This window comes from Podarcis gaigeae, assembly GCF_964106915.1.
Source record: "Podarcis gaigeae genome assembly, chromosome: 4".
Lineage (NCBI taxonomy): Eukaryota > Metazoa > Chordata > Lepidosauria > Squamata > Lacertidae > Podarcis > Podarcis gaigeae.
The window spans coordinates 15009813-15035202 of record NC_139677.1 but is presented as its reverse complement, the minus strand read 5'-3'; the positions used below and the strand labels follow the sequence as shown (position 1 = coordinate 15035202).

At 43.9% G+C, this 25390-nt stretch overlaps 1 protein-coding gene across 2 annotated transcripts; it reads left to right on the top strand.

Moving 5' to 3' along the window:
- Window positions 1-666: 666 nt before the first annotated feature.
- Window positions 667-24701, top strand: GPR180 (G protein-coupled receptor 180). 2 transcript variants are annotated; one of them, XR_014563393.1, is made up of 10 exons: window positions 667-1050; window positions 3261-3419; window positions 7316-7516; window positions 10180-10360; window positions 13020-13069; window positions 15435-15592; window positions 18005-18196; window positions 19122-19199; window positions 19770-20079; window positions 22896-24701. XR_014563393.1 is itself a non-coding variant. In XM_083735322.1 (9 exons), exons 1-9 carry the CDS (start codon window positions 912-914, stop codon window positions 19926-19928), a joined length of 1317 nt encoding a protein of 438 aa, XP_083591448.1. In that variant the 5' UTR covers window positions 667-911; the 3' UTR covers window positions 19929-21026. The 2 variants fall into 2 exon arrangements, 1 of the variants encoding a protein (XP_083591448.1); XM_083735322.1 differs by lacking the exon at window positions 22896-24701 and having other exon boundaries at window positions 19770-21026.
- Window positions 24702-25390: the final 689 nt, after the last annotated feature.

Below are 25390 nucleotides of genomic sequence, written 5' to 3'. Positions count from 1 at the left end.
CATATCTTGGTTTAATGAAAAATATGAGTGGGCAATGTGAGTGCTTGTCATATGGACAAACGGTTGCGTCTCTGTGGAGATGGCAGTATTGAGTCAGTGGCTCGTGTGCTTCTGGCTTGCACTCTGTAAAGATTTGAGGAGTGAAGTTATTACCCATCTATTATTGTCGCTCGACCATTGCTTTCTTTTAGAAGATAAAGATGATCAAGTGACAGCAAAAACTGAAAGGCTTTTAGCGGGGGCAATTAGAATAAGATCTATTATCTGATTATTGATGTAAACCTGCAAAATACATTTTGTATAGTTTTTATCTCTTCAGTACAAGTTATTTTATTGCTATTGCTTAGTGGATGATGCAAATAAAAAATACTTCTGATTCTGACTATAAAGTAGAATACGAATATTGATTATATATTTGGTGCTTTTATCTTTTGATTTTGTTCTGTGAACCGCTCTGAGACCTCGGGGTATATAAATTCAATAAATAATCATCATAATGACAATAATCATCCTGTATAAGACGTGTCCCGTGGCCATGACGTCACGAGCCCCTTCTGACGCCGCGTTCCCTCACCTTCTGCCCTTCTTTGGAACTTTCTCCGCCCCCCTACCCACCCAGCAACCAATCAACAGGCTCGTCAAACACGGACGGGTCACGCGGTTGGAGAGCTCGTTCCCTAGCAACCGCCGCCGCGCGCAGAAGTGGGGGGAATTCAAACGGGCGGCAGGCCGGAAGTATTCCCGTCTCTATCGGCTGGCCCCGCCCACCCCGCCGATCCGAAGAACGCTATTGGTTAGCTGCGCGGTCAATCCCGCTCCCGCCCGCCCGCCCACCCGTGAGGTTGTAGACGTGGTACGGGGAAGAGAAAGCGGTGACTGAGGCGGCCGCTCCCGCCGGCGAGGGAACGACCATGGGGCTTTCGTGGCTCGCCTGTGCCGCCCTGTGCTGGGGCGCGTGGCTCCCGCCGGCGCAGGCCAAGACGGTCCGGGGCGGCTTCTCCAGCGCGGCCGCCGGAGCTGGCCAGGCGGCGGCGCACTTCCAGTTCCACGGTAAGCGGGGCGCGGCCCGGCCTGGAGGAGGATCCCGCCCAGCGCCTTTGCGCAGCGCGATCCTATGCGCGCCGAGCTCGGGATGGAGCGCAGCAGGGCCTTCGGTTGGGAGAAGGAGGGATGCGAGGGATCTCGTGCCCGGGCCTTTTCTGCTGTTTGCGAGCGTTTCCACGCGTTATGCGCCTTTGCGCAGCGCGATCCTATGCGCGCCGAGCTCGGGATGGAGCGCAGCAGGGCCTTCGGTTGGGAGAAGGAGGGATGCGAGGGATCCGGTGCTAGGGCCTTTTCTGCTGTTTGCGCGCGTTTCCACGCGTTATGCGCCCTTTTGACAAGGGTTTGCCCCGACTCCAGGGGGCTCTGAGACTCGCCCCACCCTGAAGCCTACTGCCCTTTACCTCCCCCTGTAGCTACGGCTCTGTCTGGACCTCAGCTGATCTTGCAGCCATATATATATTCACCTATATAGGTAAGGTAAAGGATCTCTGGGTGGTTAAGTCCAGTCAGAGGTGAGTATGCGGTGCGGCACTCATCTCGCCAATATGAATAAACCGCTTCTGGTGCAACAGGATACCATGATGGAAACCAGAGCGCATGGAAATGCCATTTACCTTCCCCGCCACAGCGGTACCTATTTATCTACTTGCACTGGTGTGCTTTTGAACTGCTACGTTGGCAGGAGCTGGGACAAAGCAATATGAGCTCACTCCATCACAGGGATTCGAACCTCCAGCCTTCTGATCAGCAAGCCCAAGAGGCTCAGTGGTTAGACCATTTAGTCCCGCATATATAAGTGACTGTAAAGGTAAAGGGAAGTGGGTGGCGCTGTAGTCTAAACCACTGAGCCTCTTGGGCTTGCCGATCAGAAGGCTGGAGGTTCAGATCCCCGCCATGGGGTGAGCTCCCGTTGCTCTGTCCCAGCTTCTGCCAACCTAGCAGTTCGAAAGCACACCAGTGCAAGTAGATAAATAGGTACCGCAGTGGCGGGAAGGTAAATGGCATTTCCGTGTGCTCTGGTTTCTGTCACGGTGTTCTATTGCGCCAGAATCGGTTTAGTCATGCTGGCCACATGACCCAGAAAGTTGTCTGTGGACAAACGTCAGCTCCCTTGGCCTAAAAGCGAGATGAGCGCCACTACCCCATAGTTGCCTTTGACTGGGTTTAACTGTCCATGAGTCCTTTACCTTTTTATATAAGGTAGGCAATTAAATTTTTGCATGCCCCACTTTTAACAAACAGCATTCGCTGTCAAAGAGGGAGGACGGTGCTGTTGCAGCAGGAGGTTTTTTCCTGTTGTCACTGCTTCTTGTTTTCCCCTTTGGAGGGTCATAGAATCGCAGGGTTGGAAGGGATCACGAGGGTCTCCTAGCCCAACCCCCTGCAATACAGGAATCTATTTGCTCAACGTGGAGCTCAAATTCACAACCCTGAGATAAAGTGCTTCATGCTCTTCTACTGACTGAGCTATCTATCCTACAGGCAGCTGTCAGATGACAAGCATTGCCTTGCTAGTCGCATCTCCTTTCTGCTGGTTTGGAGTTATGAGATTTCCCCAGTAATCGTAGGCCCAAGGTAAGCCCTGAATAAAGGGTGCTATAGGGGCAGAGGGCAGAGACTTAGGTTGGATCCTAAGCCTGAACACTATTGCTTTCTCTCTGCCAGACCTAGGCAGGCTCAGCCAGCTGCAGCCCCACTGCTGAACGGAGTCTGGATCTGGTGTAATTTTACCCTAGTTTAAGTTATACCAGCTTGCTTTATGACAGTGTCTTGTGTATAGGGTTGCTTCCATAGAGATCCAGTGTGTACATGGGTGTCACTCATCCTAGGTCTTAGCTGTCTGATTTGAGCCAACTGAAATCACTTTGCTGTATTCTGCAGCAGGGACAATCCAAAACATTTTTTATACCCACGTCAGAATGTCCAAAGTGCCCTTCCCCAAATAAATCTAGGTTCTACAACCCTATTTTAAGATAAATATATAGCAGCCCAATGTAGAGCATTTTCACAGTTTGGATTTTTTTTGTGCCTTGATGTAAGCTGGAAAAATAATTGCAGGCATCTAATACAACTATTTGTTGACCTAAATATTGGTAGGAAAATGAACACTTGGCAGCAGTTTGCATTAAGAGGCGATTCTGCCATCTAGATAATACTTCTCCTTTATTTCCGTCTTTATCTGTGTAATAGACTTTGACTTCTTTTTAAATATCAAGGTGATTGTGCTCTTCTGTATGTCAGAATCAACAATGTAGCAACAGCAGTTGGAAAAGAAGCCAAACTTCACCTCTTTCAAGCTCAGGAATGGCTAAAGCTGCAAGAAAGCCACCAGGATTACAGCTGTAAAGAGAGATTGTCCAAAGCTCAGCTGATAAGTGAGTTCGAAAGGGCGGTGGGTGTCATAAATATACTGAGTCAGTTCATAGCTTATTATATGCATCAGTTGAACAATAGGTTTAGGATGAAGAAAAACCAAGAGAAGACTTATGGTGTTTATAAATTTGCTCATGTAAACAAAAGGCATGGAATTGTAAGCCAAGGTAAGGTAAAGGTAAAAGTACCCCTGCCCGTACGGGCCAGTCTTGACAGACTCTGGGGTTGTGCGCCCATCTCACTCAAGAGGCCAGGGGCCAGCGCTGTCCGGAGACACTTCCGGGTCACGTGGCCAGCGTGACATCGCTGCTCTGGCCGGAGCCAGAGCCAGAGCCGCACACGGAAACGCCGTTTACCTTCCCGCTGGTAAGCGGTCCCTATTTATCTACTTGCACCCGGAGGTGCTTTCGAACTGCTAGGTTGGCAGGCACTGGGACCGAGCAGCGGGAGCGCACCCCGCCGCAGGGATTCGAACCGCCGACCTTTCGATCGGCAAGTCCTAGGTGCTGAGGCTTTAACCCACAGCGCCACCTGCGTCCCGTAAGCCAAGGTACCTAGACTTAACTTCCATGCCATGCAAGCAGTATATCTTGTGCCTGATTGCAACTTAGCCTTCATACATGCACTTTCCTGTGGTTTTTCAGCCACAATTTTCATATTGGGGGAATATACATGCAGTAGCAATGCACAGCACATTCACACAGTAATGTGTGCAGCAGTGTGTCTCATGCAAGCACATGCAGCAGTAGGCTGAACTGTGTCATGAGCAAGCATGTGCAATAGCACATCACATAAAAATATGCACAGCAATGCATCATGTCCAAGAAGCAGCTCAGCACATGCAAAATGCACGCAACAGCATGTCGGCTGCTCATTCCTCAATCCAGAAAGCAGCCTGCTCACTCTGTGACCACCATTTTTAATCTGGGAAGTATCAAAACTGTCATGATAATCCATCGGGGAAAAGTTTTGTAATTATTGAAAAAAATGACTTGCCTCCTAAGATAAGTTCCCAGCCCATTATTCCACCAAAACCCCTCTCCAGGAAATCAGGAGCCTTCCTAAACAATTTTGGTTGGGGTTTAGAGGGCAATTAGGAGGAGGAAACTTTTCTACTATGAACTTGTTAGAATCCAAGCTGATATTAATTCTCCTCTCGGAGATCTCCAAACTCTTACAGGTATAGACTATCCAGGGCACATCCAACAGGTTGATTGTGATCTACCGGTAGATCACTGGACATCTGTGGTAGATCACTGATAGATCACTGGCTCCCCCCAAAGAAGCTCAACAAGTTTGGCTCCCCTAAAAAAGCTCAACAACTTCTTTGACCTGAACCCCCCAAAAGGAGGTAGATCACTGCCAGTCTTTAACTCTGTGAGTAGATCGTAGTCTCTTGGGAGTTGGCCACCCCTGGACTATGCTCACATTCAAGAGTAGGAAACTATGGCCGTCCAGATAAAGCTGTCATCCCTGACCTTTGACCATTCTGGCTGGGTGAGGCTGATGGGAGCTGGTTCAGTAGCTACAGGTTTCCCATCCCTGCTTTTATGCCAAGAGCTTTAGGGCAGCAATGGGGAAGGTGCGTTCCTCCAGACGTTTTGGCCTCTATTTCCCATCAGCCACAGCTAGCATGACCAACTGTCAGCGACGGTGAGAGCTGCAGTCCAAGAACATCTGGAGGACCCCAAGTTCCTCATTGCTGGCATAATGTCTGAGTTTTTAAGATACATCGATAAGTCTGCAATCCTATACAGTGGTGCCTCGCAAGACGAAATTAATTCGTTCCACAAGTTTTTTCTTCTTGCGAGTTTTTCGTCTTGCGAAGCACGGATTCCCATAGGAATGCATTGAGAATCAATTAATGCGTTCCTAGGGAGACCGCCTTCAGACCAGGTCCGGGGACAGTCTGTCCCCGGACCTCTTCTGAAGGCTGGCGGGGGGGGGGAGGACTTTTCTCCCAACCGCCAGCCTTCAGAACAGCCTTCTAAAGGCTGGCGGTGGGAAGAAAAGCCCTTCTCCCGCCGCCAGCCTTCAGAAGAGTTCCTGCAGGGCTGCCTAGGCTGCGGATAGCAGCCTGCTGCCAGGCGCGAGGGGCGCTCTGCTTCAGGGGCGCGGGGCAGACATTCGCAGCTTGGGGAGCCCTGCAGGACTTCCCCGCAGGGCTCTCCAAGCTGCGGATAGGGGCAGCAGGCTGCTATCTGCAGCCTGGAGAGCCCTGCGGGGAACTCTTCTGAAGGCTGGCGGGGGAGAAGGGCTTTTCTTCCCACTGCCAGCCTTCAGAACAGCCTTCTGAATGTTGGCGGTGGGGAGGAAAAACCCTCCTCCCACCGCAAGCACCGGGAAGAGAGGAGAAGCTGTGAGCCTTCTCCTCTGTTCCCGGACCTCCCACCGCAAGCCTTCAGGACAGGTCCGGGAACAGAGGGGAAGGCGCGCAGCTTCTCCTCTCTTCCCGGGGCTTGCGGTGGGAGGAGGGTTTTTCCTCCCCACCGCCAACATTCAGAACAGCATTCTGAATGTTGGCGGTGGGGAGGAAAGCCCTCCTCCCGCCGCAAGCCTTCAGGACAGGTCCGGGAACAGAGGGGAAGGCGCGCAGCTTCTCCTCAGTTCCCGGGGCTTGCGGTGGGAGGAGGGTTCCCCGCTGTCCCTGGAGATTTCCTTATGGGCTTTCGTCTTGCAAAGCAAGCCCATAGGGAAATTCGTCTTGTGAAGCCGCTAAAAAATCGGAAAACCCTTTCGTCTTGCGGGTTTTTCGTTTAGCGAGGCATTCGTCTTGCGGGGCACCACTGTATACACATACCTGGGAGCAAGTTCCTCTAAACTCAGGGGCAATTACTTCAGAGTAGATACGCATAGAATTGCACTGCACAAAGTGTCTATTTTCTAAATATTTGCTTCTCATCTCTCTTAAACATTTTATCTCTTCAAAATACTTGCAGACTGCTCTGCTCTCTTTACAGCTGGTTTAAAACAAATTTCATCACTTAATTGTGGTTTGTCTTTGAATATCTTGACTGTTAATATTTAGTTCATAAGTAAGCTAGCATAGAATAAGTGTGCAGTGTTGTTTAGTTTCTGGGAAAATTAAGTCATTTGTATCATCCTATCTCCCCATACGCTACTTTGGTCCAATTACAGACTCATTGAAAATGAAGTCAGCAGTTCAGAATCTAAAGCTTAATATAACATTTGTGGAGCACAAATATTTAATGTACAAAATATTGAAGTTCCTCTTACAGTTATTATCAAAGAAGTGCTAATCATGATCATTCTTAATTTTATTGATCAAAATAAAGATGTGCAAATTACATCTCAGGACAGTATAATTATATAACTGAATTGAACAGATACTAAAAACATTATTGTAGTATCATGTGTGTATTTATATGAACAAGTCTAGTTATAATTGAATTCCCCCCCCCCTTTTTTTTTTCCTTTAGCCCAGCCTGTTCAGATTTTACCCATGGACAAGTAGAGAATTGAGAATGTGGTTTGGGGCTGAAGGCATGCCACTGAATTAACATTTGAACTAGACCAAATATTATGATCACAATCTAAGCAGAGCTTAGCACTTTTATATCCCATTGATTGCAGTGAGTTAGTTATGCACATGCTTAACTGCCTCCTACTGAAATTAAAAGATAACTGAAACTGCTTAACATGTGTATGCATTGAACCATATGGTTTTTAAGGGGTACAGGCACACTAAAACATGTAACACAAATGCATCATATGGACCTGTTTTTTAAAAAGCACCTTGATGCATGTGCATCTGGGAAAAACGGCTTGTGCATTCCTTAGCCATAGCTAACCTGAAAAGTTTCTTGTTTTCTAGCCTTGTTTTATGTCCTGTAAGCCAAAGCCTTCTGAGTTTATTCAAGTCTGGTTCCTTTTGCAGTGCACCTGAACAGCACAGAACAAAATTTGACTGTGTCCCAGATTCCGTATCCTGACACATGGTATGTGTTTTATGTTGACAAGTTTACCTGTGTGGTGAATTATGAGGACTCTGAATCCGAGGAAGTTCAATTTGAAATGGTGTTACTAAATCCAGATGCGGAAGGGAATCCTTTAGATCACTTTAGTGCAGGGGAATCAGGTAAGATGTTTCTTCTGGACTTTGGAGGAAATTGGTTGGGGAAGTGACAGGCAAAAATAACCTATTAAATTGTATACATATATTAGATGTTGCTATCCAGTTATCTAAAGGATGAGGGAAACATACTTGCTTGGAAAAAGTATAGGATTAGTCATATAACGATGACTTTGAAGTGTCTGATAACTTTAATTTGCCCTAATAGATTAGTGTTCACCCACTTTTTTTTTACCTTTTTTCCACAATCCAGGACAATTACCCAAAGTATCTACTTAGTTCCATTTTTGGTGCATTCTAATTGTGATGTCTCAGAAGATACAGTAACATATTAATAGAATCAACCACTTCAATTTTATTATTGCATAATTAACATTAGTTGCTAATATATGTATGGCACTTTAGTTCTGACTGCAAACACAGCTTTAAAGAAAATTCTTTGGGGTTCATTGAATGGGCTAAGAATTTGCAATGTAACAGAGATAAATGACTACTTCTTACACAGCAAAAAAAAAAAAATCCAGACAAGTACAAAAGGAAAATAAAATATTGAGAAATTCAGGGACCAGGTTTTAATTCATCTTCATGTTACACACCATAGAACATGAACATCATTCATTCAAAACTGAAAATAAGTGCATTGTGGACTGGCTATGCCTTTTAAATGTTGCAGCAATGACATCTAGTGGTAAGATGAATGTTTCACACATCTGTTGCACGGCCTCTCAAATGTTGGCATAGTAAAATCTTGGTGAGTCAGTTGTGTCCGCAAGTCTAAAGCAAAAGTGGAAGCTTCTTTGTTCCGTATGAAAAAGTGGTGTTTGCAGTATGTCCAGCATTATATTTGAACAGAAATGTATGTCTGCCAACAGACACCTGAGAACCTCCTCTTCTAACACTGTGATCGCTATGAATATTTGCTGCAAACATCTCTTTTTGGCATTGTGAGGAAAAATAGAGATATGAGTGCATGGGAAGCACTTTTTTATAGTGCAAACCTCCACATGTTTACGCAGAAGTAAATCCCATTAATTCGGTGACGCTTTCAAGCTAGGGTTCAGAGAATCATACTCTTGGGAAGCAATAATATTTTGTGTGTGAAGCGTGGCTTTGATGCCCATTCACAATGGTTGTGGCATTAGCCTGGGAGTGACAGACATGCATATACTACTATCCTGGCGTTTACTATACTTCTGTGTGTGCTGTGCTTGAAACATTTCAGTCACTCAGTGTTTGTCAACTGCTTTAGCAAAAGACATTAAAACAGCAACAAAGAAGTCTTCGTATAAACAGATTTGTTGAGTTGAGAGCACTGTTCACAAATGCTATATCCTCAAGGCAAACGTATAATGTTTGTATTGCAAAGTCAGCTCTATTCCATGACTGCAAAGAGAAGCTACATTTACCCAAAGGCTAGATTCTTGTCACTAAGCACAGTAAGTTTCAGACACTTCTGACAAGACGCGTGTGTTTGCATATATACTTAGTAATTTCAACAGAGACGGTTGCCGGCTTAGTAAAAATAAAGTAGGCTGCAAATTATTTGTTTTTATTAGACAGAAACAAGAAAATCCAATATCTGTCCCCAAGGTTTGTAAGCAATATTCATTGTACCAGCATCACACTGGAAATATTGGTGTTATAGTTAACAGTTATTTTAAAATCTATTACGTTATTTTGGTGAAGGAACAAAATATTCTTTGGTCACATCTTAATTGGTTCTTTGAAATAAATTGGTTGCAATGCTCTTGAAAGGTAGCACACAACAACATAGGTTAGGGCATATCAGCATAATTGTATTGTATTATCTTTTTAGATGCAGCCTGTTCTGGAACATGAAAGACAGGTAACAAATATAATTATTGATAAGACTCCAGCATTTCCAGTGTTGTTATGCTGGTATTGTGAGTATATATACGAGCACAGTACTTACAATCTGCTGGGGCAGTAGTTGTACAGTGGTGCCTCGCAAGACGAAAAGAATCCGTTCCGTGAGTCTCTTCATCTAGCGGTTTTTTCGTCTTGCAGAGCAAGCCCATTGACAGCTTAGCGGATTAGCGCGATTAGCGGCTTTTGGCGGCTTAGCGGATAAGCGGCTTAGCGGCTTAGAAAAAGGGGGGGAAAGGGGGAAAAACCCGCAGGAACTCGCAAGACATTTTCGTCTTGCGAAGCAATCCCATGGGAAATTCGTTTTGCGAAGCACCTCCAAAACGGAAAACCCTTTCGTCTAGCGGGTTTTCCGTCTTGCGAGGCATTCGTCTTGCGGGGCACCACTGTAGTTTCTTGCTTCTATTTATTAATAGAATTTTTTTTCCAGCCTTTTTTAAAAAACTGAGCTAGCAATTGTCTTTGTTGAAATTACTCAGTATATAGGCCTATATTAATAATAACCCTGCTTTGGCTGTACCTTAGGGAGACCACTTCTTTCCCCTGTTCAATAGGCTCATCTTTGCGCACCAGAGATGAGTCGTTTTCTGTAGTACCCTTACTGGGTGAAACCCTTTTGAGTTTCCCTTTGAGACTTCTGTTCTTAATTTAAATTTTATCTGGTCAGGTTGCTACTGTGTTTTGTCACTATTTTAGCTCTGGTCCTTTTTTGTTTTTTTAAGGGTTGGACATTAAATATCTAAGTAAAGAAATGTTATGTAAGGTACTTCTTCTCTTTGCAGGCCTCCATGAGTTCTTCTTCCTGCTTGTTCTGGCATACTTCGTCGCTGCTTGCATATACGCTCAGACATTGTGGCAGACGATTAAAAAAGCAGGGCCTATGCACACTGTGTTAAAAGTTCTGTCGACTGTTCTGCTCTTGCAAGCCGCTTCCGCTTTTGCTAACTACCTACATTTTTCAAGGTAAATTTAAACCCTCCGCCTTTGGGCATACGAAGCTGGCATACCAAGTAACATCATTGGTCTTCCACGTCTAGTGCTGTCTGTGTCAGAGATGGGGGACTTGTGCCTCTCCAGATGTTGTTTGACAGTGATTACCCCTGATCATTGGTGATTCTGCCTGGAGCAAATGCAGGGTGGAGTCCAACATCTGGAGGGCTACAGGTCTCCCATCCCTGGGCTTGCTTTGGTGGTGACCTTCTCAGGTTTCAAGAAGGAATTTACATTGTCAAATTGGCCCAAATTTCTTTTATTTCGAGAATTTCTGCTTCAATGGCAGCTCTTGAGGCAGTTTGCTGTGGGTCTCGATTACACCGTGTATCTGTGCTTGATCTTGGAGCTCCAGTCGCCCCCTCCGAAGCTTTGGGAGCTCCTATAGAGCGTCCTTTAACACTGCTGGACCCTTCAGAATTCAAACTTTTCCTTTCAACTTTTTTGAGAAGGTGCTTTGCCCGTTCTCCCTTCCCATTTCCTCACAGCAATCAGGCCGCTCAGTGTAAGTGGCCTCCATTATCCTCCATTGCCTGCAGTTGACCCAGAAGTCATTGCTACCCAGGTTCCTTTGTTCCCTTCAGATTGAATCTGAAATGTTCTTTCTGCAAATCACCACACAAGGGTGGGAGAGCAAAATACAGGGTGCTGGTCTGCCCCAGCACAGGGGAACAGCAGGTTTTGAACTCGCAGGCACACTGATACAATTACCTGAATAACTGTGCAAAGGTAGGCAACATGTATCTTAGGGCAGCTCCCTGCTTTGCACAATAAATGTTTTTGCTACATATATTGCAATACAGTGGTACCTCGAGTTAAGAACTTAATTCGTTCTGGAGGTCTGTTTTTAACCTGAAACTGTTCTTAACCTGAAGCACCACTTTAGCTAATGGGGCCTCCTCCTGCCGCCGCACCGCCAGAGCACGATTTCTGTTCTCATCCTGAAGCTAAGTTCTTAACCCGAGGTACTATTTCTGGGTTAGCGGAGTCTGTAACCTGAAACGTCTGTACCCCAAGGTACCACGGTATTACACTGCTGTTTCCTAGAGCAGCATAAAAGACATACAAACATGTAAATGTATGTTGGAACCCTGAATCGCCAGAGTCTCCATATGCATTCACAGGTGTGAATGTTTCCCACACTTTACGTAATACATATTTGCTGCAGGAAACACTGGTGTGTAGGAAACACATCTATCTCCTAATATTTACACCATCCCCAATAGATGATCATCCACTGTTCTCTGTACAAAAGAGTGAGATAGGAAATAACCATTTAGCAGAGCTCATTTAGGTTTTGTAGTAGGGAATACAATTCAGTGCTGAAAACAGGTGAAGAAACAAACTGTTGTCACTTTCTACTATAAAGCCTAAATATGCTGTTCTAAAGGTGTTCTTCCACCTTAATTTTATTTTCTTGTAATTAAACATGTATGCTTCAGCTTCCTTTCAACTCAGATGTATTGATCAATTGTCATTATTGTTGGTTCCTCTAGATTTGTTGCATTTAAACTTAACTGAGGCCTACCACTCTGGAGGGGATGCGGGTGGCACTGTGGGTTAAACCACAGAGCCTAGGGCTCTGATCAGAAGGTCAGCGGTTCGAATCCCTGCGACGGGGTGAGCTCCTGTTGCTCGGTCCCAGCGCCTGCCAACCTAGCAGTTCGAAAGCACGTCAAAGTGCAAGTAGGTAAATAGGTACAGCTCTGGCGGGAAGGTAAACGGCGTTTCCATGCACTGCTCTGGTTCGGCAGAAGCAGCTTAGTCATGCTGGCCACGTGACCCGGAAGCTGTACGCCGACTCCCTCGGCCAGTAAAGCAAGATGAGCGCCGCAACCCCAGAGCCGGCCACAACTGGACCTAATGGTCAGGGGTCCCTTTACCTTCTTACCACTCCGGAACAGAATAGTATTGACATTTTGTTTCAGTATTTCCCCTTTATGTAAAAAGAGTTATATAAATTCAATCAAGTGCATTTTCTCACTCTCTCTATATATGTATTGCTCTTTTGCCCTCCAATTAAAAAACACTTTAAAAAGTAAATAAATAAAAGCTTTTAAGTTTTTGAAAGTCCTCTTCTGCTGCACTTCCACAAAAAGCAATCGCCAGCTTTTCAGTGTTCTGCAGGCAACGTTTTGGACAGCTCCACTTGTTGCAAAACTTGTGGACCTAAAGAAAAATAGGAAATACAGTGCAGAGAAAGGCCATTATGTGCAGCAGCTAATCCAACTCAGGATGATGGGAGGTATTGGCATTGCATTTTGGGAGGCAGGAGACCTCCAAATCAATCCAATTTTCATGCCACTGCGCACCGCTAGTGTAGCCTCTTCTTTTAAGAAGTCAAATCTGCTTCACAGAAATTCATATGAGAAAATTCTGGAGCTTCTGTGCGGAATGCAAAATAATTATATGCTAGTAGATTTGCCCATTTCCTTTATCATTTACAAGCTGGAGGCAAACCCAGCTGATTTTCATGTTATGTATTCTTAAAGCTTTTACAAAGTTATTTTCATTTTTTTTTTAATATCCAAAAATAATATTAGTGGTGGTTGTGTTTTGCAATCAGTTTATGCTTTTATGATGCGTATTTCTTTAGTATAGGCTAATTTATCAAGCTGGTTTTCCTTTTTAGTTACTCTAAAAATGGAGTAGGAGCACCTTTTATGGGAAGCCTTGCAGAGTGTAAGTACATCCTGCTTTCTTTGAGCTGCTCACAAATGAGGACGTTGGTTTTAGGGAAGCACGTTATCTGGATGTTAATATATCTTGTATAACATGAAATGCTGAGTCTGTTGGGAAGTCAGAGTGGTTTAAAATATTAGATAAAAATTTTAAGCCACACCTAGAAAACTGTCTTTGCACAGAGTTGCAATTCCCGGCTGCTTCTGAAGGAGTCCCTGCAGCAAATGGGGCTCTTTACCCTTCTTTATTAAAAATAGTTACGCTTTTTAGAACAGTGTTAGAGTCCACTCAAGCATTCTGCTCAAAACTAAGCCCCATGAAATCAGTAAAACTTCATTCATATAAGTCAATATAGGATTGCAGCTTAACTACAAGTTAAATCGCTTCAGCTAAACAAATTTCATTTCCCCCCCTTAGGGTGTTCCAGGCAGACAGTTTCTTGTGCAAATATGCCTGTAAAGACGTGGCACAGGTTAGACCCCACTCTGTGATTTGCCACTGCTCCTTTCCTCACTTCCAGTTTCTTTCTCTTGCTTCCTCACAAAAGAGGTGTGCATTTTCCCCAGACGTTGTAGACTCAAGTCTCCATACGCCTTCGCTGAATTTCTTGCAGCAAAAGCTAAACCTGACAGCTTTACTATTTTAAGATATGCCAACACGACTCCACCCTTAGATGTGCTGATTTTAATTTAATTTTATTTATTTATTTTTTTGTAGCATATTGCGTAAAATCTGTTGGGTACAATTTTTACAATACTGTGCTGTTTCCTGGGGCTCTTGTACTTCCAGGAGGACTGTGCAGTGTTAATTAGAGCAGCCAATGCTTTTGTTGTGGCGAAACTTACTTAATTGCAAACCAGTGTATCTCCTGCCAGTGTCAGGGGAAAAACACATTTCTATCCCTAGTTATTGCAATTGTTGACCTTCAGTGTACAAAAGGTGACTGTGTTGCTGTTGTGTGGCAAATACAGTGATACCTTGGTTCTCAAACTTAATCCGTTCTGAAAATCTGTTCCAAAACCAAAGCGTTCCAAAACCAATGGATAAGGCACACTTATCCATAGAAAGTAATGCAAAACGGATAAGTCCATTCCAGACTTTTAAAAGCAACCCCTAAAACAGCAATTTATCATGAATTTTACTATCTAACAAGACCATTGATCCATAAAATTAATGCAATAATCAATGTACTGTACCATTAAATAAGACAGCATTGTAGATGATTTAAAAAAAATGTTTTTAAAAAAATTCATACCTGCACTGATGATAGTCATTGTTTGGATGGGGGGGCTTTTATCCATTTTCTCAGTCGCACAACCAATCAGTCAGTAGCTGAACCGGGTTCCACACAGTCACAAAAACAAATGAAGCAAAAAAGCCTCAAAAACAAAAACGCAAAATAAATGGCAGAAACAAAAGCACCCAATCTAATCTGTTCCGAAAGTGCATTTGACTTCTGAAATGTTCAAAAACCAAGGCACAGCTTCTGATTGGTGCAGGTTCTCCAGAAACAATAGCCGACAACCCCATTGGATGTTCGGCTTCTGAAAAACGTTCGAAAACCGGAACACTTACTTCTGGGTTTTCAGCATTTGGGAACCTAAGGCGTTTGAGAACCAAGGTACCACTGTACTACATGCATCCGGTGATGTAGACTTTTTTTTTTTAAAAGATGCTTTTCTGGACACATACAGAACAGCTCTAGATAGATGACGTGTACAGACTCTCAAGAGGGAGGGGGAAAACATTAGCATGAAATCATGGTCCTCCTTCATTTTGTCCCCTCTCATTTCAGAAATATTTTTATGGCATTTTCCTTCTTCCTTGTGTGTTCCATATATCTGATTCTCGTTTAAGCATTCCAAAAATACGTTTAAAAGCCATGCAAGGCTGTCCCTGCAAACTGTCCATGCTGTGGTTGCAGTGACAACCACATTAAAGCTCTGGACCAGCCTCTTCCCTAACATCATGGCCGGTTGTTGGGGGTGATGAAGATGTTGGGTCCCGAGGTTGGGGAAGTCTGGTCCAGATTATGAAAATTGCATTCCTCCACTAGAGGACATTGTGTACAGCAGAGGCTCTAAATATTGAGGAAAAAGCTGATGTATACAGGAAGCTTTGTATTGGAACACCAATGGACAAAATTTAAATGAATTTGTATACTGCAAGAGTGCTGGTCAGTATGCATGCTATTTATCTAGGCTAGATTATCCTGCTAGTTATATTGAAGTGTTTACAACAATGTTAATTGACCTCTTATGTATGTTTTGCAGAAGTAAAGCCCTACAACAGGCCATTTTATACAGAGGTTTTTCTTGGTGGTGTAATTCAGACAATTCAATCATATTAATGTTCTTCCCCTTAGTGTGCGACATAATCTCTCAGGTGCAGATGCTCTATCTGCTGCTCAGTTTGTGCATGGGATGGACAATAGGGAGAATGAAGAAATCTCAGAGTAAACCTCTCCAGTGGGATTCCACTCCAACATCCACAGCCATTGCAATAGCTGTCGTGGTAACACAGGTCTGTTTTCGTGCTGGGTGTTTGATTTACTGTGGAAGTGCTTTGGGGGTAATTAAGAAACATTAATAAGCATATGATGTGATAATGATCCTGCATGAAGAGAAGAGGCTGTCTATACTGATGTTCCTTTGGGAATGTTGTGAAAGGGTCTCCAACCCTAAAGACTGCAAATGCTGCTGTCGATGGTAGTGATACAGATGATTGAAAAACTCTTCAGAAGAGCTCTTGCAGGCTGACAGAGGATTTAATGTAATACCTAGCTCCTGAAAAAGTAGCAGCCCCGAGTACCTGGTTGTACATTTTCTAAATCCTCACTGATGGCTAAGTATTTCCAGGGTCACTCAAAGTCTCTCCTTTAGCTACACTGATATACTGCATCAGCCCAAAGTGTGAAATGGGAAGTCCCTCGTTCAAATCTGCTCTTAATCAGGAACTTTCTTTGCTGTTTTAAGCCAGGGGAAGCCAGCCTGCCCCACTCACCTACCCAAATGTTGTTGGACTAAAATCCTTATCAGCTCCTGACCACATGGCAAATGGTCAGAGATGGTGGAATTTGTAGCCCAGTGTCTAGAGGGCATCATGTTTGCCGCCGCTGCCACAGGCCAACTGTTTTTCTCTTCATACCAGCATTGGCTTACTAGTTGCCAAAGTACAGTGGATACAAATTAAATTTGTTCCAGGGATCCGTCCGCAACCCGAAAAATCCGTAGGCAGAGGCGCCGCTTCTGCACGTGGCAAAACCCAGAAGTATACACTTACGGGTTTGCCACGTTCATAACCTGAAAGTTATGTATACGTAACTAGAGGGTTCACTGTAACTGATCTGCCACCGTCCCCCAGCAGCTCTACCAAATTCAAATAAAAAATATAAAATATATACTTCTTGGACTATTGTCTAGAGCAGTGGTGAACAAACTCTTTTCTGTCAAGGGCTTCATACCCTTAGGGTAATCTGTGGGAGACCGCATATTGGCACCAAAGGTGGATGGCACTGCTTCTCTTTTATTTCTCTTTTTACCACTCCGTTCTCTCCCTTTAACTCCCTAGTAAAAGGTAAAGGTACCCCTGCCCGTACGGGCCAGTCTTGACAGACTCTAGGGTTGTGCGCCCATTTCACTTAAGAGGCCGGGGGCCAGCGCTGTCTGGAGACACTTCCGGGTCACGTGGCCAGCGTGGCAAAGCTGCATCTGGCGAGCCAGCACAGCACACGGAAACGGCGTTTACCTTCCCACCAGTAGGCGGTCCCTATTTATCTACTTGCACCCGGGGGTGCTTTCAAACTGCTAGGTTGGCAGGCGCTGGGACCGAGCAACGGGAGCGCACCCCGCCGCGGGGATTCGAACTGCTGACCTTTCGATCGGCAAGCCCTAGGCGCTGAGGCTTTTACCCACAGCGCCACCTGCGTCCCGTTGCTAGGGGAAACTCCCTAGTTTCCCCTTATTACCTGTATGAACTCAGGGTGCCACGGGATTAGGCCTTGATTTATCCACCCTGGTCTAGAGAACGAAAGAGACATGTCTCCAAGCATTCATTCATTCATTGGCCCTCTGTGCTTCATATATCGATGGGCATTCAGCAGAAAAAGCAGTTCTCACCTCTCAGCCATATGCCTTTGAGAACCCCATTACAACATGTGGCCCTGAGCTGCTACCTGTATTATATGCACACCAGCCATGATAAGTGTTGTCTGCCATTTAATTTTTCTGTGATCTCTCTCTCTCTCTCTCTCTCTCTCTCTCTCTCTCTCTCTCTCACACACACACACACACACACACACACGTGTACCGTATTTTCCATCTTATAGACGCCCCCATGTATAAGATGGCCCCTATTTTGATATTATTTTTTAGGGAAAAAGCCTAGTCTTATACAGGGGAAAATATGGAATATTGAAAGATTATATTACTTTTTTAAACAAACAAGCTAAATGGGCACAGGTGAAAGGTTTCCTTCTCCAACATACTTCTAATTATTTCTAAACCAATGCTTGTTTATTTCTTCTCCTAAGGCTGAAAAGCCCATTCACAGAGTTCTCTTGGCAAGTGCCCATCACACCTCATAGTAGCCTGCATGGTGTTGTCAACAGATGGAATCTGCCACTGAATTGGGACCCTGTAATTGAGGCAAAATTATCCACATCAGCCCTAAACAGAGTGCTTGAACTTTTGTCCACCCCTGACCACCTCACATCCTAAAAAGATTGTATTAAAAAAAAAAAATTGCTGACTAGAATCTCAGTTTTATTGAAGAGGCCTTCAGCGAATTGTACTCTTTTTGTTCCTCCTTCCCCTCTCTCCACTGCCCAGACTAACAATGTGGGGCCATCATATTTTGTTTTTATACTGTACAAAGTTATATGAAGAAAGATCCACCTGACACTATCTTCTAATTGTGTTCCTTGTTCTTTTGCAGGGCATTTTGCTAATTTGGGAACAGTTTGAGGATACAAATCATCACAGCTACCACTCACACCAAAGTTTAGCAGGCGGGCTTCTCATTGGCTTGAGAATTTGCCTAGCTCTGTCGCTCGGCTGCGGACTTTACCAGATCATCCGAACTGAGAGAAGCACACTGAAAAGAGAATTCTATATCACTTTCACCAAGGTATGTGCATCATATAGAAACTCAAGGTATTCTTCCAGAGCGCTATTGAATGCAGTGACTAGTTTGGAGGAAAATAAAACAGTGCAATCTCATATGTACTTACAAATGTTTCTTGTGCTTAATGGAGCTTATTTACAAGTTATTGTATACAGGATTGTAGTCTGAGGCTACAATCCTATGCACTTACTTGGAAGTAAACCCCATGGAACACAGTGAGACTTCACTTCTGAGTACATACATACATAGGGTTTGGTTAAGCAAGGTATGATGTTACACATCAAGACTCTGATAATGTTCTATGGCTTGATGCAGAAGAGCACTTGGTAAGTTACAGAATGTATTTTAACGTGTGAAATGAAAATCAAAATATGTAACTAGAGATCCATTAATGGACAGAGTGACTTTTAGTACTGACATGATGATGCTGATGCTGATAACTTTCCTAAACAGGGCTGCCTTTAAGTGTCTTCTAAAAGTCAGATACAGTGGTACCTCAGGTTAAGTACATAATTCGTTCCGGAGGTCCATTCTTAACCTGAAACTGTTCTTAACCTGAAGCACCACTTTAGCTAATGGGGCTTCCTGCACCACCAGAACCTGATTTCTGTTCTCATCCTGAAGCAAAGTTCTTAACCTGAAGCACTATTTCTGGGGTAGCAGAGTCTGTAACCTGAAGCGTATGTAACCTGAAGCGTTTGTAACCTGAGGTACCACTGTAGTTCTTTATGTCCTTGACATCTGATGGAAGGGCGTTCCACAGGGTGGGCACCACTACTAATAAGGCCCTCTGCCTGGTTCCCTGTAACCTCACTTCTCGCAGTGAGGGAACCGCCAGAAGGCCCTCGGAGAAGAACCTCAGTGATGAGGCTGAATGATGGAGATGGAGATGCTCTTTAGCTGATAGTGGTCTTCCTTCTTCTTTCAGGGCTGTCTTCTGTGGTTTTTGTGTCACCCAAGTCTTGTATCCATATCTCTAATGTTAAGAGATTACCAGCGAGAGAAGGTAGGTAGATACAGCATAATAAAACTTGAGTCAGTTACCGAATGAAGGCTTAATTGTATGCAAGACTTTGGATTGTTAAACTTTGATAAGTAACGGGAATTTATGAATCTATTTCCCCCCCTGTAGGCCCCTTCAATCATTCCACATGAAGGTGCAACATGTATAGAGGGGGGTTGTGGGATCCCCTTCCCTTCCCCCAGAACATCAAGTTCCCCTGGCCCCACCCGTCAGGCATTAGTGTGGATGCTTGAGGCAGGGAAATCTGTGCATGTAGACTTCCTCATATCTTAATTGTGTAAGTTCCAGGAAAGCCTGCAAAACGTGAATGGCGGGGCCAGAGGGAACTGCACAGTCCCTTCCTACCTGTGTTGCCCCTTCATGTGCGTAATGTATGCAGGCAGCTTTAGAGATCCCATGAAAAACTACATAAAATTGTGTTTTAAGAGATCTGGCGATTCTCAAGGTGAACTTCTAAACTTGAATTCCTGGGTAGGTCCAGTAAATTTCAGTGAATATTCTGTTCTTCCTACAAAGCTCTCTTCTTTGTTCTCTTTTCCTTTCATATTTTAGGTCATTACCGTAGGCGTCATCCTCTGCCAGTTGTTCTCCATGGTGCTCCTGTACCGACTCTTTGTTTCCCATAGTCTGTACTGGGAAGTGTCCTCCCTCTCTTCAGTAACACTGCCACTTACTGTAGCATCTGGACATAAAAGTCGGCATCATTTCTGAGATGCATCTGGGAGATCCGTTGACAAATGTGCAATAAAGACTTGGAAATGTGCAGCTATTTTCAGCAGTGAATCCACCACAGAGGATCTTTGGGAGAAACGAAACAATCAAAATACAGAATTACACTGCTGCAGGAGCTGAACGAGTGCAGGTATGAGGCAGATTTTCTCAAAAATTGTGACAAAGCACCTTGGATGAAGTCAAAGAAAATTCTTAACCTCGGTGTTTTCATTTAAAAACTGCCTCATCTTATGTTGGAACTAGGTCCAAATTGTCATAACTACAAGCATAAATGGATCACATAGACCACTTTTGGAATTAAAATAATATATTGGTTTAAAGTTGCTTTGAAACCGTGCAAATTGTGCAGAAGTTTAAAAGGACTTGAAAATTGTAATAGGTCCAGGAAACCAGTGTAAAATGTTTACAGCAAACTGTAGCACTTGTTATTTGTGTTTTTGAAAACGAAAAGAAAAAACAGTTCCTTGCCTTGAGATTTGGATGCAGTTCAGATTTCAGCTTGATTACCAATTGCTTTTTACACACCATGTTTGTGACAAATGTTACAAGAGCATAAGGGTGATGGACTAACTTGAGTTTTGTTTTTTAAAAAACAAAAACTTGGCATTGTTAAGGTTATAAAAACAGCAGGCTAGCATCTCCTAAACTTGGGGGTGTGTGTATGTGATGCAGCACTAGAATTTTAATCCTGATATAATTCATTACTCTTACATTGAGGATTCAATCATAATTAAGCCATATTCACAGATTAAATTAACAGAAGCATTTCAAATAAATGTTAGTTTCAGTCATCAACTACCCATGAATTCCTGCCCAAGGATACTTAATCAGGATTAAATTTTCTATGAATAATTGAAAAACAAAATACTCACTGGATTTGTTATAATCCATGTTGGCAGTGGGTTCTAAGTAGTTGCCATCTCCCACCCATTGTAGTAGAAGCACACTTTGAAATGATTCCTAGCATTCAGACTGCCATTGTAAATATATACTCTTGTTGAAGTGCCTATTTATTGCTCAAGATTGAAATAATTTGAATGAGTTTTGCTATATAAAATAAACATTCCTGTTAAGTAATTTCTGTGCTGTTGTGTGCTATTAAATCATGCTTGTAAACTGGTGTCTCGGAGGAAATGTGAAGCTAGTTTTATAATAGGCTTCAGGTTTTTTTCTGACTTCCAGACACAAGGCTATGTTTGTACCATCATCAGAAGCCAGCCATGAAAGCTGATTGATTCATGCTTATTTACTCTTCCTACTTGCTCCAAGGCAATACTCGCACTGCGTTGAGCCAACTGCCAGAAGAAAGGAGGAGAATGCCGTACAAAACTAATGCTTCCCACTTATCCCCTTCCCCACTCTCTTTCCCCCTTCACACCAGGATTAGCAGCAGTGGGGAATACAACTATGGCAGACTTATCCTCAAAGAACTTGGTCAGGAGCGTACAGGGAGAGCGTCAGGGGAGCCTGAGGCAGCAATCCTGATACAGTACAAGCTTGAACATAATTTTAGGAATGCAGCCTTTAAAATCAGACAGTCTAGTCTTCAAAAGCACTGCTTCAGCACAAGCCTTACTAAAGGTAATAGAGCTTCCAGTTACAAACCGCTTTGAGAATCAGTCTCGGGATTTCATTTAAGTTTATAGGTGCAACATTTTTGCCTCTGACTAAGGCAAATGGCAACATGACAAAGTTGTTCATTAAACAGATTCACTAGTTACTCTTTGTAATTCAGGACAAGAATGGCAGGTTGAGGCTGGAAAGACTGAAATCGTAGACTTTCATGCCATCAGCAGAACGACTGCAACGTTAATTTTTGCATTTCTCTGGTTTCTGCTTTCAGTAGTCCAAGTGCCGGCAAATTAGAGATTGGATTATTTTAACAGCAGGCGGTTGCTACTCGTAAAGTGGAGTCCAGGAGTTGAAGTTAGGGGAGAATGTAATGATTGGGCTTCTGATGAATGGTCTACCATCGGCATGTTATCAGCATCCATCTGTCTCAAACGTCAGTGGACTGCGCCTCTGGGTGCGAAGCCAAACCACTGGAGAATCACAGCACCTGCTGTGGCTGCAAAGACTCATAACTACTGCATCCTACTTTGTTTTTGCTGCATGGGTAGCACCAAAGCCACTGTCAGGGCAGACAGCAAGACCCCGCTCTCAGGCTCGCTGATGCGCTCAAAAGGAAAGCTGAGCAATATGTTTGGCACCAGCTTGGCTGCAGGAGTTGCCGGAAAGAGGCGTACAGGATGCCATTCAATCGTCTTAGGGACTCCACTCCAGATTTGTGTAGGGCTTACACCTCAGCCTTTTCTTCCCCCTTTCTCACAAATGAGTATATCTGCAAGGGAGTGGAAGTTTACGATTCTCCTTCTCCTCGATGGGCTGCCTTCCTAGGTTGCCTCACTTCCCTCTACAGCATGTGCAGTAACTGTCTCCACCATTGGACTTGCTATTCGTCTTATCCACTCCATCCGCTTCACATGCAGTCTGCTTCACATGCAGAAGAAGTCCCTAATGCACCAAGGGTTTGAGACCTATTTGGCTACCCTTGCCTGGTTTAGCCGACCAGGTGAAGCCGTTTCCTGGGCTGTGGCCACTGTTGAATGCTGACAGCTTCCAGACGCCACAGGTAAGAGCCCCACTACCCCAGAAGGAGCACCACATGTCCCCCACCAGAGGTACTATCCCCCCAACACCCCATACATTCCATACAGCAGCATATAGTACCATTGTTAATTGTCCACATACCCATTTCTATTGATAAACGGTTGCCGTGAGCTGCATTGTTTTCTCCTCCCGCCCTTATTTTTCAGAAGCTGCTGAGTTAAACAAAAGAACGTTGAGAGCTTCCTTCTCAGTATGGGCAGACAGCACTGCCCTTCATGACTGAGATGATGATGAGGGATTATGGGAAGAGGAATAAAAGACCAGAGTTTGGTACAGAAAGGGGTGTTCATCTGTGAAAGATTCTGCTTGAACTTCTCCAGACTGGATCCTACAGCTGTACTGCCATTTAAGGAAAATTTGTTTCCATACTGGCCAGTCATTAACTCTAATCTTTGGCTGTGGCGCTCTTCCTCTACTAGCTATCTAGTTTTACCCTGTAGAAATTAGCTTCTTGGCAGTATGGCCCTTAAAAACAGTGCTATGGCCTTTGGTCTTTAAAAATGGGTGTGCTCTGAAGTTCTCTGTTGTTTCACACATTGATTCAGCAGCCCATCTGTGGCGTTTGCCTCCTAGGTGGGTCATAAGGAAAGGGTTAAAATGAGTGTGATGGGATTGGCCAGTGGAAACTGATAGGAGGAGTTAGGGTTAGAGGGGGAGTTGTGTGAAAGTCAGTTGAGAGTTGGGGGTTGGAGAAGGAGGAGGGAGGAATAGTCTGTGGGTTGGTCGAGTTGTGAGTGAGAGTGAGAGGAATTGTTAGGTGGAGTCAGATAGATAGTTGGAATAATCAGTTTGAAGTTGTTAGGAAGGCATAGGACAGTTAAGGAACTAAGATTAAGAAACTGCCAAGAAAAATTAACTGAAACCGTAAGCTTGTTCATGCCTAAAAATAAACTTGATTATTTGTTAACGTTAACAACTGACTGGACTCCGTGTGTACCCGAGAGGAGAAACGGGTTGGTGGCAGCGAAGAAAGCAATCACAGTGGTGGCACAGGGTCAATAGACCGTCAAACGTCCGGGGGCCCTGTGTGATCGCCACACCATCCATCATTAGAATTCCTGCAATGGTGCAAGAGGACAGCCTAGAGAACCAGCACAATCGTGCTTTGTGGCCCTTTGAGCAGCACCCAGTGGGTGTATTTGGAGCTGTGGAAACCTGTGCAAACATAGCCAACATAGTTAATAATTAGAAAAGGTTCAGGATACAGAAAGGGTGCTCTCTCAGAAGCTAGTCGATCAACACATTGTTGGATTCCAGTTCATCACATTTTTTGGTTTAAGAGTAAAAAAAATAATCTTGCTGTATTGTACATTAGTGGAGAGGGCATTCTTTGGGTGTGTGGCTTTTTTAAAGGTCTTATAAATAGAATGGGAATAGGGGAAAAAATTAAGCAATCTATTGTTCTGCTAATATGCACAATATTTCAAGTGATGCTAATGTAACAGAAACTCTGATTTTCTAAGTGAACAGGCCCTAATGGCAATAAAAGTAATCTCAGAACTGCAGGCAGCTTCTCTGACCCTTGTCTCATATTTTGTTAGATTCTATTATTAGGTTACACCTGCCCTTCAACTGAGAATGTAAGACACCATTTAGCGGCTAAGGCACCAGGGCACCATTTAGTTCTCTTTGCAGTTCTCCAAAAGGTATGGTCTTGAAAGATGATGGCCATTATCAATACCCATTTTGAATCGCTGATGCCCTGACTGACCTTCTCCATGCTCTGATTCACTCTCAGCCACGCATACATCCTATCGTCTGCCTTGATTTTTATGCTTTCCCTATTCATGCAATCACAGGCCCAGAAGGGGCCAGAATCCTAGCTTTAAAAAAAAAAATTGGAAAAAGTTTCTAGCGCTTAAGGCAGTAAATGTGTGGGTGATGCTGGATAAAATGTTCTAATCTGAAGCAAGATTCAGAACTGGGTGGGGCAGGGGTGTGCTTGCTTATGGAGTCTGCACAGTTGTTCGCTCTCCCAGTGATTGTAAAAAGAAGAATAACACTGTACGGCAATAAATGCATGCCGGTTTCCTTGTTTTACTTAATTTGTACAAAATAATAATAAAGCACAGACTGATTTTATTTCATTTTATTTAATAAATATACATATCACCTTTCAAAACTAAAAATCTTTGCAAGGTCCTTTACAACTCTTATCAAAACTATACCAAACCCAGCAATTGCCCGGGATAATACAACGCAGCATAATAGAACTATTAAACCCAGACCACAAGTACCAGAACTGCAACTGGGCCACAATTTGTTTCTGACATACCAGCTTTCATGACAGAAAATTTAGTTCGTTAGCTACATGAAGAGGACATGAAGTACATATACAGTGGTATCTCGGGTTACAAACTTAATTAGTTCCGGAGGTCTGTTCTTAACCTGAAACCATTCTTAACCTGAGGTACCACTTTAGCTAATGGGGCCTCCCGCTGCTGCCACGCAATTTCTGTTCTCATCCTGGGGCAAAGTTCTTAAATCGAGGTACTACTTCCAGGTTAGTGGAGTTTGTAAACTGAAGTCTTTGTAACCTGAGGTGTTTGTAACCTGAGGTACCACTGTAGAAGAAGGTTTCTGTTTCCCTTTAATATATGACTTCTCAAGGTGCATTGTTCCTGCAGCAAGTACCCGTACCACTCTCATCTGCATAGGGTAAATTAGTACACATAATCTAGTTTATAATTTAATTGATAACTCTTGCTAAAATGTCTGGTTCCCACTGTTCAGATTGACTGTTCCTGCTACTCACTGCTGGACGCCCCTTT